General features: G+C 40.1%; 1 protein-coding gene and 1 long non-coding RNA gene across 3 annotated transcripts in view; one reads left to right on the top strand and one right to left on the bottom strand.

Annotated features, from left to right (window-relative positions):
- LOC134538875 (ADP-ribosylation factor GTPase-activating protein 2) overlaps positions 1 to 3,196 on the top strand; it is a 33,787-nt gene extending 30,591 nt beyond the window's left edge. Inside the window, exon 11 of the mRNA XM_063380454.1 lies at positions 907 to 3,196. Coding sequence (XP_063236524.1) covers positions 907 to 924 — 18 coding nt within the window. The 3' untranslated portion in view covers positions 925 to 3,196. The remainder of the gene's footprint in view (positions 1 to 906) is intronic.
- Positions 1 to 15,104, bottom strand: part of LOC134538876 (uncharacterized) — a 47,975-nt gene that overhangs the window by 25,840 nt on the left and 7,031 nt on the right. The window contains exon 1 of one of the 2 annotated variants that reach the window (XR_010076227.1): positions 8,282 to 8,361. The exons of the other annotated variant lie outside the window; for it this stretch is intronic. This is a non-coding gene — a long non-coding RNA (uncharacterized LOC134538876). Of the gene's footprint in view, positions 1 to 8,281; positions 8,362 to 15,104 lie in introns of those variants that run through there. 2 annotated transcript variants of the gene reach the window in all.

Raw genomic sequence — 15,104 nt, forward strand, 5'->3', positions numbered from 1 at the left:
AAAGCCGACACAAAAAATACGCTGTGTGTTAAAGTTAACAGATTTTAATAATCTTTCATTTTGTTTTGTTTTAAATTTTTTTTCTTCTGATTTTCACATTTTGGTCAAAATGTCCAATTTTTTGACGGTTCTCGAGAATGTATTCGTAAAATCACTGCTTCGTTAAATCCGGGGTTTGTGACATCGGGGTTCTAGTGTATTTAACTACGGCAAGCAAGAAATCGTACATGTAATCTAACCAGTAAAAATAAACTGTCTATTGACATATTTTCTTTAGAGGTGGCCTGTAGGGCGACGGACTTGTCATGAAGGTTTAAAGCACAGCCGTCTAGCATTGTGAGTGACAGCATCCTGCCATTGTATGGCTGGTTTCTTAGCGAGTAGCGGTTTGGGAAAAGGGGTTGGGGGGGGGGGGGGTTGAAATCAACTGAAAATTTCGGAAAACATCTATTACGACCCCCCCTCTATTCCGACCCTATTCCTGGGAACCGTGAGGGGTCGTTTCAGAGAGGTTTGACTGTAATAATAAACTGATCATCAATGTTGATTGGTGTTTAAGCCCGGGAAGCAGCGGGCACTTCATCTCCATGACAACGTTGCGTGCTCGAGAGTTGGGAAACCATCGTTGCTATTCGTTTTTCCTTCGGTACATTACAAAGCATTGTATTAAGTTTTTTGTCAATATTAATTAATTTTCATTTTATTTCATTTATTATAACTGTAAATAAGAGATTTGGTCTCATTTCCCCCCCCCCCCAAATAATTCAACCGTGCGAAGTCTGGTCGCGCAGCTAGTAATAAGTATAGAATGTCAAAGGTGGCTTTCTCCTTGTTTTGAATGCAAGGTTGTTGACTTGTGCCTCTGGCATCAGCGAGCTCACGGAGGGCGGCGTGGTCTCGTTGCAGGATCGCTACGGGTACTGACGACGGCTCGCTAGCGCGGTGCTGGGTCCTGGGAGGCGTGTGCCGCTCCCGGGACACGGCCCCCCAACAGGTGCCTTCGCCAGCCCGGAGCCCCGGAGCACGTCTCTGCTTGTGTTTTGCTACGTTATGTTGTGTTGTGTTGTGTTTCTTTTTCCACTCAGCACTGTTTGTATATATATCTTTAGTTCGTAAATTTATTCTGTATGAAAGTTATTTTTCCAATCACGTGTTATATCAAGCACTTTTTTTTTTGGTTCTGCTGTTCTCCTCTTATAAGTATTTTGAATTATATTTTTATTTATGAAGAAAAAAAAATATGCATTTGTTCAAGAGTTTCACGCATTTAATTTTTTTGTTGGATGTGGTTAATCTGTGTCCTAAAGTATCGTACATGTTAATTTCGCCATTTTCTATAAATGTTTAGTTTTCAGTATTTAGGGTTATGTAAGTTGTAATTGTTAGGTGCAATTTCTTTGTAAGTGAACATTTTAATTTCCAAAACAAATTACAGAACACTATAGAAATGTGTGTGTCACTGCTGTTTTGTTAGTACAGTAAACTCTCGATTATCCGTGTTAATTGGGACCTTCCGATGCCCGGATAATTGAATGCCCATAAAAAAAACCGGATAATCCGTTTCACCACTTAAAAATGGTGTATTTACTGGCAAAAGAGTGTCTCTTCAGTATAATTCTATGAGTACAAGCAAAGGCTTTGTATACCGTGTCCCAGCTTATTGGACGGTAAACAATACTGGCACTATGTTGCCACCATCCTTCTCCTGTCCCCTTTATTGCTACGGGAGGGAGAGCGGCGGCAGTCCCAACTCAGCATCTCCCTCCACCCTTTTAACGACCTATTATCCGGGGTCACTACAACATAAGTGTCTGAACCACAGCACAATATTATACACCTTCCCCCCCCCCCTTCCAGCTATTGCATTTTATTTTTCTACCTCGCGCGGCAAGATATTGTTTCTTGTTAATTCCGCCTATTAAAATTAGGATGCACTTTACAGTCATAACTACGAGTATGGGATAATGCGAGACCTTCGAAGTTACGAGAGTTTTGAAATGCACCGTCAGTTTGACTACGTAAATAGTAATCCTAAACTAATCAGGTTATTACGAGTGCTTCCTTGTTGGCTCTTTCCTAAGAAAGAGTGATTTAAATGGCATCGTCAAACAAGGAAAAATACCGTTAGTTGGAAGGAAAAAAAGGTTCACGCAGTAAACAAAGGCTGCAAAGCTAGAGAGGGTTGTGGCTATGCTGGCACCGGGGCTGTGGACCAGTATCTGTTGAGAAAGAATGAAGGCTGTTGGGGGGGGGGGGAGGAAGGGGTGTCTGGTGGCAAACAACATGCTCCCTTTCTCTCTGTCTCTCTCTCTGTCTCTCTCTCTCTCTCTCTCTCTCTCTCTCGCTCTCGCTCTCGCTCGGCGGTTTCAAGAAGCCCTCCCCCCAATGTGTTTACGTGTGTACCAGAGCCCTGTTCCTTTTGTGCGTGTGTGAGACCTCGTTGCATGCGTGTGCGTGAAAAAAAAAAACACAAGCACTCTTCTTGTGTAGTTTTAAAGGCTTTAATGATGCAATATTCCAATAGGTAAAGGAGGTAGAGGGACCTTTTTTTTTTTTTTTTTAGCGTGGCGGGGCGCTGTGAAAAGAACGCTTGAAAAGAGAATGAAAAGGTGGGGGGGGTGAGGGGGGGGGGGGAGTTGGAGCCGAAGCAGCAGTCAAGGCATTCCATTTTGGTTTAAAGTGTGACAAATTGACGGGTGAAGGTGGCGGGGGTGAAGGTGGCGGGGGTGAAGGTGGCGGGGGTGAAGGTGGCGGGGGTGAAGGTGGCGGGGAACGAGGGTCTGAAGGGTCTGACACAGCAGTAAAAAAAAAAAAAGCTTCACCCCCTCATTTTTTTTACACCTTCATAAAAAAAATCAAGCACGGATAACCCGAAAACCAGATAATCCAGGCCCGGATAATCAAGAGTTTACTGTACAAATGTTTTCAAGTATGAAACTTAATGTGAATAGTTTTAAATACAGTTATATTACACATAAACATAAATATGTACAAAATGCACTGTTTTATTGATTAATAAATAACTTCCGTACATAATAGTAGGAATTACTGTATGTTTTAAAACAATAATTTATGAGCCCAATGTTCACTTAGGGCTGTGCAAATATGTTTTTTTAGTGTGAATCAATTTGAATGTGAACAGGAATTTTAATATTAGGATTTCTTGTAAAATAAAGGCCTTTAAAATTTAGGAAAATTGTGTGGTTTTGTGAATTAATAATGAAGAAATGTTGATAATAACGTAAACAATGTTTTCCTAATTTTTTTAAAAAAAAATTCTTTATTTAACTATAGTTGGTAATTCTATAAAAGAATATTTTTAATTTTTTTTTTTCTTAACATGTTTTTGAGTTGTTTTCTGAAAGTGTTTGCCACCGTTTCAAGTCGTTCGTTTAACTGCTTTACAAATGGTGGACTGTTTAATTGGGTTAGGTTAGCTATACTACAAATGTTGGGATGGTTGTGTTTGGGATAGTTTGGCTACATTTAAAATACTTAAAATATAGTGTGGACTGTGAGTTAAGTAAAGTTAGCTGCATTAAAAATACTGTAAAATTATTTAAATGGTAAACTACTTTGGTCAGGTTAAATTAGATAACCTTTTAAATATGTATTTCACAGTATTCTTAACATAGTTATCCGAATCTTACCAACGGTTCTATTTGATGCTATTTGTAATGTATGTAGCCTAACCACGCGTTAAAATCAAGAACTGTGAAACTAATTGAAGTATTGCAACACCCTCTTACAGAACGATTCAAAAACATGTCAGGAAGTAATGGTTTTTTTTTTATTATCTCCCTAGACTTGATAGATCTCCCCACTATCAGCATTTTTTAAGGCCCCAGTCAGATGTATAAAATGGCCTTATGCAGTATAATATTTGCACTCGAGTATGTACACTTTTTCCTGAATATTTTTATAATTGCTGCAAAAAAAGCTATCTCCTTTTTAAAGTATTTTTCTGACGTCTTTGAATGATTGTTCCATGGGCATAAACTATAACTATACCAAACTGAAAAAGGTAAACAAACGAAAGATTAATTAACTTGGTATTACTTTTTTTTTTCTACGGAGATTTCTTTTAGAAATGGTAATATTCGGGCATTTTCATCCCAATACCTGCCCCTCCTCACCTCTTGTCAATCAGCAAAGCTCACCCCCCTCCCCTTTATTCTCGCCACGTTCTTTACTTTTACCTTTCATACGCTTGGTTTCTGAACGATGGCTTTTCTTCTGCAGTGGCAACACTCGTATCTGCCACTTCGTGTTTTAAAGAAGTCATGTAAATCGCTCATACTGTTGAAAGTGGCACCGGAAAGAAGCAGGTGTCAAAGTGTTCACTATGCTGTCTTTTCATGACTAAATATTACAATTTTTCTGCACCTAAGAATTAAATACAGTAAGAGAATACATTTATGGCATAGAATTTCTGTAAAGGTAAGTAGGTATGGGTTGGGTGTGTTTTTTTCTAAGTTATCGAAAAAATGTGCACTTAAAAGTAAATATCCTTGCTTTTTTGTAAGAATTAAAAAAAAACTCTGTTTTTTTTATAAACAGTTGCCTTTCTTTCACATCTTTAGTTATTTGGAACTTAAAAATATTGTTAACATACTGAAGAAATAGTCTACAGAATATGCATGCAATACAAAAATATATATGTTTAATTAAATAAATTGGTTAAGTGAAAAATGGATAAATAGTTCATTAATATCTAAAGTTATAACGTTATAAGGTATATAAGTACATAATGTTACAAGAAAATTGTAGATTTTTGGTTTGCCCCCAAAGTAGGCTTTTAAATTTTGTACTTAGTGGCTGTTCTGTGCTTTGCAGAAGTAAAATAGTTGTGATAATCTCAAAACTATGAACATAGGTAGTTGCGTAGAAATATAGTATAGTTCGTCAAACGAAGCATGCTACCCAACACACATTGCAAGTACAGTACAACCAAGTTTATTTTGTTGACTAAATCGGACCAATTTTATTTTGTACATACACTGGTTACTGTTTTCTGGTGAGGATGCAAGAATAAACTTGTTTAGCTTAAGAATTACCTTACCAGTCATGTTACATGTTAGTTCTTAAAAAATGTGCTACATAGGCCAATATAAATATTATACCATGATTATCAAAGATTTAAACAAAATAATTTATTAAGAGTTCTCATTTCAAAGTGAGTAATTTCTTATGTGTCACAAAACTATTCACTGGTCAGTGAAGTCAAATGCTTTGCAGCTTGGGCAGTAATCAGGGGCGTAGCCAGGGGGGGGGGGGGGGGTTAGGGGTTCTAACCCCCCCCCCCCTCCCCCCCCCTTAGCCTCAATTTTTTTTCTTATCTGAAAGCGGGTTAGCTTAAAGCCTGGGTGTCTTACTGCTATCACCGGCCACTGCACTGGAGGGGAAGAGTAAGCGAGCCCTACCGATTCTCCTTCCCTTCCCCTACCCCTGTCGCGAGCAGAAGCTATAAGGTTGTGACGCCGTGACGGGTCCCAAGTTTTCAAATATCTTACACCTATTGTATTTAACCAGCCCGGTAATTATGAGCAGGTGGTGACTGGGTAACTCTTCAAGCTAAAGCTAATTGTTTCCAGGAATAGGCCAGTTCTGCCGAAACCCAACCATTTTTATTCCTTTTTTTTGTATTGTCGAGCTTCGAGCATGATTTATGATTTTGAGTGGACGTAGACAAGGCACTTGGATTGATTAAAATATATTTAATTAATTTCTGACCATCACTCAAACAATTTTTTTATTAAAAAGTTAATATTTTTACCATTACAATATTTAAAGTTAAGTACCGAAAACTGCTCAAATAGCACTATTTTACACCTTAAAATCATAATTTTTCCCCGGGGGAGGACCATGCTTCTTAACCCCACCCCTTACACAAATCCTGGCTACGCTACTGCCAGTAATGTCAAACTATCTTGTGAATTGGTAATATCTGTATGATTCGTTTCACACACTACAAATAAGTAAAAATTGCCAGCAATTTAAAAGTTATGTGCAAGTCCACATCCACTAAAGCCTAAATTTTGGTTGTACTAATTAATAGTCCGTGGTTAGTGTGGCATTGCATCCTGAGTGTGTGTAACTCGGTGTGAACACGTGCTGGTGGATGGAAGGGTGTGGAACAGCCAGTTTGCACAGGCGTGTGTGTCGTGTGACGAAGCAACACCGCACCAGTAGAGCAGTCCTCTCCGCCGACTGTGTCTCACGTGTACCTGGTGGTGACTCCAGAAACCACACCCTCACAGTGCCGTCGAATCTGTTCTGCACACACACCGCATTTACCCGTGAATGGATCGCACAATTTATGCAGATTTTTAGTTCTAAAACGTTTTGTGCAACCCATATGCGAGTTTTCAACGTTAGGTAAAAACAAAATTTTATAGCTGCAGTGTGTTGTTTTGTAACTCTCCTGTGTTGGTTGGGAATCCTTTTCACAGACGAGAGAGCCAAACGCTCGATCGTGCATCTTCGGTTGTTTCTTTTTTGTGCATTGTAAATAAATATGGCGGTGTTGATAAAAGGATACTAATTGTCAATTAGGTTAGGTTAGCTACATTATAAATACCTACTTTAAAACATAGTGGACGGTTGATTTGGTTAGGATAGCTACATTAAAGATACAAAAAAAAGCATGAACTTCGGGTTTTTGCTCGTCTGTGAAAAGAAGGCTTCCCGTGTTGGTTTTTAATAAGTATGTTACGAGAAATTTAAAAATGGTTCAGTTAAAACATCCGAGCAGTGCTGGAAAGGCCATATGAATGGCGCCACTGAGCAACATCCGCCCAGCCGGCACAGGAAATCGGTCAGGGTTAGTGTGGGTGTGTGCATTTATTGAGTGTTCTGTAAAGTGTTGGTATTTGACTTTTTTTTTTTACTTTGTTTAAACTGAAACATGAGTTGATTTCTCTCCCCACCCCCCCCCCCCCCCCCCCCCCCACCCCGACCCTTTTATGTCTAAGGAAAAGTTGGTGACTTGTAAGTTGAGCCCAATCACTGGTGTCTTAATGAAATACATGAAGTTGCGAGTGGCTTTACTTCGTTGGCCAGGAGGGAGTGTGTGTCCGTGGTAGAGGTGGGTCGCAGAGTATCTACCTGATACTTTGTTACTGATACGCGCCTGTATCAGGAACGGCAAACGAGTACACTATTCAAGTATCAAGTACTTTAGTATCAGGTCAGAATTCGCCTTGAACAACACCACGGCCAATGTGCGCAGAACCCGATCGCAGATGACGGTCACTTGGGCGGAGCTTGTGAAAGGGGAGGGAGCAGGAACGACGAATAAGGGACAAAGAAGGGAAAGAATGTAGGGGAGGAAGCGCAGGGGAAGGCGTTGAAGGAGAGGCGCAGAGCGAAATTGTTACGAGTCGTTTGGTTATTGTCCCACATCAAAGTACGCTCAGAGCGCAGTGCGTGCACAGACTCGTTCAATAATAAAACTAATGAAATTTTAATATTAAAAAGAACATTAATACAAGATATAATATTTATATTTGTGCACTTAACAACTATGAAAATGCAAATAAATTCTCAGTTGACCCTAATAACAGATGTAATCAACATATGGACTTTCTTTTTTTGAAAACAATTAGTAACTAGTGTTTTCATACATTAAATATTTACGATTTTATCAAAAATTAAAAATAAAAAAAACAGATAGGTACATTAGTGAGCGTACTATATCAATAGACATTTGAGTTACATCAGGCAGATAGCAGTGGCAATATCGATAAAAAAAAAAAAACACTTTGCAAGTTCAGTCACTATTTAACAAATAGTATTGCATTATAACTCAGTTTTTGTTTACACAAATTACACTTAGCAAACTCATTATTTTCCGTGAAAAAATTCCACACAAATAAAGTCTTTTTCCTGCACTTATCCATTCCTTATTTCACTATAAAGATACTAACTACAAAGCATGACAGCCCGCAACAATGTACATGGGGGTAATTAATACACGGCCAGGACGAACTGCAGTGAATGTTGAACTGATTGATACTGGTTGTATCAGGCGGGCACGAGAGTAACAGAGGTAGAGAATTACCGGGCGTGATAAATAATGTATCAGAGACACCGATACCTTTTTACGCTGGTGATGACGGCACGGAGGATGTGTACCCTGTAACGAAAATGCTGGTACCTTGTTGATTCCTGGGACCGCTACTTCTCTATCTGATACAGAAGTATCAGATATTTGTAACTAGTACATTACTGTATCAGTATCAGGTTGGAACAGATACCGAAAATTTCTGTAACAACCCACCTCTAGTCCGTGGTAGCCGTGACTGCCATAGAAGACTGTCCTCTAGCCTCTGGCGCGACTGTGCGGTGCTCAACACCCGCACACAAACCGAATAGGTAAGTACAGCAGTAGTCATTCAGTAGAACCAGACATCGTGATAAGACAATATGGGGAACTGGCCAATTAGCACTGGCGACGCGCGAGACAATTTACTGCATTGTTGTCGAGCTATTTTCCACTCCGCGCCGCTAGGTGCCACTGCTGTATACTAATTTCACAGTCAGACTTCATCAATTCATAAGAGATATTCTAATTTAATGTTTTTGACGTGACAACGTCTAATAAATGGATGAAAGCTGGCTGCACGCACGAAAAAGTGTCTCGTTACGCACATTGTCCCGTTACGCTCATTGTACGCTTGCGCCGCATCTATCTCTCTTCCAGTTAATTGGAACAACCATCGATTTGACTTTTTCCAGGCACATTAAACTTGAAACACTCCCATTCGTTTCCTACTTTTCCTATCATCGTCCTATCCTTAACAGAATAACACAGATTGGAAGAAGTTAAATAGCAAACATGTATAAACGTTATAGTTAAAATAATCTCTTCGTTAAAGTAATAAACACATTTGCAGGGCCGGTGCAAGGTAAATTGGCGCCCTAGGCGAAAAACCTTCACCCCCCCCCCCCCTAAACCCGTCGGCCACCACAAAAAAAATTGTCCTTGCCTCAATATACATCACGTAAGCCTAAGATTTTGTCAACAATCAAATGTAAGCAGGCTTTTTTTTTTACTTATTACAAATCATAAATAGGTCACCGTGGACTTTAAATAATTACTTTTATCAATATAAACATTCAAAACTGTTACAAAAATCCATTGTCATCTAGTTTCAATAATCGTTAAACATATTATATCAGCTGTTATGTGTCGTGCTGCGCCGCCCCCAGCTACTTGGCGCCCTAGGCGGTTGCCTAGTTCGCCTGTATGGACGCGCCGGCCCTGCATATTTGAATTAATGAGTGCAAATATAAGTAAATTTATCAATTAAATTGTATATTTCATTTCACTCCTTTGTATCCATAAAAAATAGTGATAATTCAATAAAAATGATTAAATTTTATTCATAAAAGTATGCAATCATTTCATGAATGTTTTGTTATGACGTTGTCACGTTAAACTATCGTCCGTAAACCGACTTTACAGACAACCAATTTTTTTTCCATAATGAACACGAGGTAGCCTCCAGAAGTGATGGGAGTGACAGAGCTGAGCGCTGAGCGCTGGAGGCGTGGAGATGGTCAGCAGCTTGGGACCTGCAGTCGGGGGAGTGTTCACACGCGCGTGTGTGGTCTGTCTTCCCTCGTGCGTCTCGAGTTGCCGTCCAGCTCTGTGCGTCTGCACCGGGAGGGGTGGAACTGATCAAAACAGCGCATGCAAAACAAAGTGTCTCTGTCAAACTGGATCTGAAGTAAAGGCACCCTTATGATAGTTTGTGGGGGGGGGGGGGCAGACCATATGATAGTTTGAAGAAGGAGGGGGGGCTATGACCTTCAAAAATTGCCAAAAAGTGCTAAAAATTACTCAACATTTTCCAAAACTTCTCAAAACCACCTAAAAAAATTTCCTTTTCCTGAAAGCTGGTGGGGGGGGGGGGGGGCACGGCCCTCCCCTGCCCATGGATATGGGCGCCCTCTATCTGAAGGGAATTCAATTTGTGCACTGAAAGAAATTGTTGTATATTTTACAAGGAAAATCCTTGGAAACCCTGTTGCCAAGGATATTACTTGTAAAACTACAAGGCAGAGAGCTTTGTACCATGTGCGATTTTGCAAGGCTCTGCCTTGTAGTTTTGCAAGAAATATACTTGGCAAACAGGGTTTCTAAGAATTTCCCTTGTAAAAGTACAAAAATTTTTTAGAGTGTGACGGTGGAGAACTGTCAGTAAGCTGTGACGGGCGCTCTCCGCTGTGGAGTGTGTGGAGGGGGGGGGGGGGGGAACTCGGGGATCGTGCAGTGGTGCGGCAGTGTCTAGTCGCGGCTCGCAAAGGAACGGCCGCGGGGGCGGTGAAACACGACACAGCCGCCTCCCTCGCGGCCGATGTTCGCGGCGCGGCTAGTAGCCGCTGGCACGCTACACCGCGCCGCAACAATTTTAGCCCGGGACGCTTCTCGCGTTTCCGGCCGCCGGCCTTATATGGCGCGCCGCGGGGCCCGCCCCCTCCCCGCTCCCTGCTCCATCGCGGGCCTGCTGACCGGCAGTAGCGGGTACACTCGACACTGGACACCGCGGCCGGCTAGCCTCCACTCATTCCCGTGCATCCTCCCAGCCTGCTGGCCCGAACACCACCGCTACAACCCCAGACCGCCTTCACCTCCCGCCACCGCCACTGCTGCATCGCCAGCTATTTGTTTTTCCGACTTCATTTCAGCGCAGTGTTGCCGGTTATATCGGCTACGTCTCCGTGATGACCTCTAGAAGGCCCAGCTTGTATTAAATATCACGGTGCTGTGCATTATAATTTTTATTTTTGTATGTGGATCAGTACTACACGGACGTCCGATAATCCGGCAAGACCGCCAATCCGGCATGACCGCGGCGCCTCGCTTTAGAGCTCAAGTGTCTGTCCGTGCGTGACCGTGATGCTTGTCTCGCATCGCCTTGGCGCGGGGTGGGGCGGGGGGGGGGGGGGTCGCTCTGGGCCACAGCAGGAGGGGGGAGGGGGGAGGTTTGGCAACGTACACCTCTCTCAGTGACGCCACCGCAGCCGGAGAAATAGCTTTGTTTGGGTGACGTCATCAGCGGGGCAGGAGCTGGCACTGTGGGAGGCGCGGTACCGCGGTCATGCCGGACTATCGGACGTCGGTTTAGTACTGATGGAAATACAAAAATAAAAATTATAATGCACAGCACCGTGATATTCAATACGAGCTGGGCCTTCTAGAGGTCATCACGGAGACGTACCCGAGAAACCTGGCAACACTGCGCTGAAATGAAGTCATAAAAATTCAGCTGGCGATGCAGCAATACTGCAGCGACTTCGTAATTCAATTCGATCACCCCACTGTCGCTAGGAAGTGGAACTGATTGGTAAAATTAGTAAAAAATTATAAAAATAAAACTGCTCAATTGTATTAATACTGCCTACTTACCTTATAGTTGAGGCGTTAAAGGGGGCGCTAATGTCTCCCCGAGTCAGAACCGGCAGTTGCAGTTATGCCCCACTACTCGCATCTCTGGCGGCAAGTCTTGGCGTTGGAGCCAGTGCGCCTCAGTGTTAGGCCACCCGCCTCACAGGGGTGTTGTGAGGGAGAGAGCTATCCAGGCGCTGGCCCTGTACCTCTTATCTCTACTCATTGGCGGCTAACTTCTTGTTTCACGATATGACAGATGCCTCGATCGTTTGGGCAATTTTGTAGAAAAATAAGTAAGACCATACTGAACTTATGGTGGCAAAATTATAATGTTATGTAAATTTGTCTATTTTATAGCACATCGGAGGTTGAAAAAAAAAAACAACCCTCGTGTATACGTCTGGCATATTACATTCATTTCCCGTCGGCTCAGTGAAGCTTGCGGCGGCCTGCGAACTAACGGCGCTAGTAGTTGTTGGACCCATCAGCGTTGCCTTAAACGGGAGTTTCGTTTATAATATGATATTATTCCTGATTACTAATACTCAACTTTTGAAATTTTTTCCCAGATAACTATTATTTTTAAAACTTTTGGGTGCTTGTTAAAAGCCTAATCTGTAGCAGTGCCTTAAAAGTTTATCGCATTTGTCAGTTACGTTGAAGGCGAGAGAGAGAATGCCTCGCTCTTGTTTAGCGCCTGGCGGTGATGAAGGTCGCGGCTCAGAACTGTCACGTTTTTCTCTAGTTTTCTGCATGCCTGAGGACCCTGTTAAATGAAAAAAAAAATTTGCGCTACAATACCAAGAAAATTACAGCTGAAATCTTACATTAAAAACGAATTACTGGTTCTCAAAAACCCCTTTTGACAGAATAACACTTATTGAAGGTACACATGTCATAATTTCAATTTTGTCGAACTCATGATTTATTTTTTGAACCGGAAGATTAAAATGAGTAAAACATCAATATTCTTTATTTAAATACGCAATTTTTTTTTAAACCTGCTTTCTTATGGGAGATCTCAGTTTGTTTTGGACCCTCATTCTCGACACTTCAGCCTTTAACTGATACAAGTTATTTGCTATGCACTGAGCCCCTAAAAATCTCCCAAATAAAATAAAAAATTGGTTGTCTGTAAAGTCGGTTTACGGACGATAGTTTAACGTGACAACGTCATAACAAAACATTGATGAAATGATTGCATACTTTTATGAATAAAATGGTATAATTTTTATTTTAATAATAAAAGAATAAATACTTGATATTATAATAGTAATCAGATTTTTAAAATTCAAGAATTATTAACCTTTATTGCCGAAATTGTTGTTGTAATAAGCAATGAAAACCACATTAACTTTTCACTTCACTTTATAAACAGTCGACGAAACAGTTCACGTGTAGATGACTTGTAATTAATTTTAAAAACTGGCGTTTAGCTATAAAGTTTAAATATAATTATGAACAAGTTTTTATGTAAATAAACTGTAATCAAATATCTATCATCAATTATATAAATCACCATAATTGTTTAGTCAATTGTAACATAACCTATTGTTACTGCACTCGCCGACAGCGTAACGGAACACAGCGTAACGGAACAATGAGCGTAACGGGACACAGCGTAACGGAACAATGAGCGTAACGGGACACAGCGTAAAGGAACAATGAGCGTAACGGGACACAGCGTAACGGAACCATGAGCGTAACGGGACACTTTTTCGTGCATGCAGCCGGCGTTCATCGATTCATTAGAGTCACGTCAAAAGAGTTTTAAACGAAACAGGGTTTCACGCGCCCATTCAGCAAGCTACCGGCCAGGCCTGTCTGTATGACCGTGTGCGCTGGGCCGTCAGGAGCAGCCCGCGGGGGTGCCCGCACTGGCTGTGCTGGTAGCACACTGCCCTGGCACCGGCCACTAGCGAGGGGTTCGAGTCTCGCTGCCGGTCACTTCTTTCGTAATCATATGATACATTTACTGGTTACAAAAATTAATAATTTGATCAAATAAATACGTATATCCATGTATATGCATTTGTTCAGCGTGCTGCGGCATTAATCTTTGTATTTCGTTAAAAGTCATGTTATTTACTGTACGTTATTGTGCTGTTTTCATATTTAATCACATATTTGAATTTTGAGGTTTGTCTCAATATAGTTTTGTCACCGGATTTGGAAAGTAAATAAGAATAACGTCTAGTTAATACAATTATGCTTGTTCTCTTGTTTAAGATCACTCAGCTATTATGTTCAGAACACCCGACTTTGGCTGCCTAAACCATATTGGGCATTGTATTTGTGTGTCTTTCAGCGTGGAAGTGTAGGCCACTGGGACCTAGGGATCCCAGGAGGCTGCAATATATTTATTAATATGATATTACTTGATATTTAAATTACAGCAAAAATTCTATCTTTCAATTATAAAATAATATTTTGTATAATATTACTTGTAAAAAAATTCTTATATAATTAAAATTTTATATAATCATTAATCAATTTTGTTCATTGTTTATTTTTACAAACAATAACGTGGATGATGAATAGCATAAATTAATTGTAAACTTGGCATCTAGCGTAATTAATAAAAAGGTGATTTTTTTTGCATGAAAAACGTTGTTAAAGTTGTTGGAAAAAAATACTTCATTTATTTAAGAATAAATTTGTTCGTTTGTCCAGAGATTGTAAAGAAATAAGAATGATCGAACTCTAGGAAATTTATATACAATAGTGGGTAAGCGAAATGAGTTACCCCATTATCTTTCTCAATAGAAACTACAGAAACATAGAAAAGCAAACAGTTCATGTCAGGTGAAAATCTGTTTCAATCAAATATTTAGTAATTTTTGGAATGGGATATTTTAAAACTTTTAATTACATTTTAATGGCAAGAGTCAATAGAATTTTAAATTATAACTACTATTATTATACTCGTTATTTTATATTTGAAATATTGAATTGTTACTGTAATTTAGGTACCTATAAGGTAAAATATAATAAATAAAATTTTGTTTAATAATAATATATATTACATTAGCAACCCGCCCCGGACATATTTTTTTCTCTCGTAGTGTCGTATCAGCCTGTTGCCTCGAACAATGATAACTTCTACCGGATTATGTATAAAAACGAACATACTATGTTTATATGTTACACGTGACAGTGCAACATACAATTGGCCGTGTGAAAAGCATTGAGTGGTTAAGTCAATTTCAGCAACTTTCAAAGTTTGACCTTGGGCTTTATTAATAGTCGTTCAAAAAGCTAATTTAATTGGAAATTGGAGCCGTTTGAACTGAAAAGGCAATTCTGAGGGTATCATCGTTATTTTTTTTTGTATCAAAACAGTTTCACCAGTTCCGTAGCCAGTTAATATTTTACATTCGATCAAAAATATTCTTAAATTAACTATTTTGAGTCTCGTACCGTTGCACAGTTTAGGTGGTTAATATAATAGGTACACCTATACTTTTAATATTAATTTGTGACGAGGAATTCCGGGACACGTCAAAGAATTCAAAAATTAAGATGGATAATATCTTGCCTCCACCCTATTCACGACTGGGTCACCTGAGTTGTATATTTGTGATGATACTTTAATATTTGGAAGAAAAAATTCATTTATTTTATTAACTTGTTCATTTGTAGGTGATAGTGTATCCCTTTCTTGAAACCAATTTAGTGTCTTAGTGGTTATGTTATTTATATCGGG

This window comes from Bacillus rossius, chromosome 14 (genome assembly GCF_032445375.1).
Source record: "Bacillus rossius redtenbacheri isolate Brsri chromosome 14, Brsri_v3, whole genome shotgun sequence".
Classification (NCBI taxonomy): Eukaryota; Metazoa; Arthropoda; class Insecta; order Phasmatodea; family Bacillidae; genus Bacillus; species Bacillus rossius.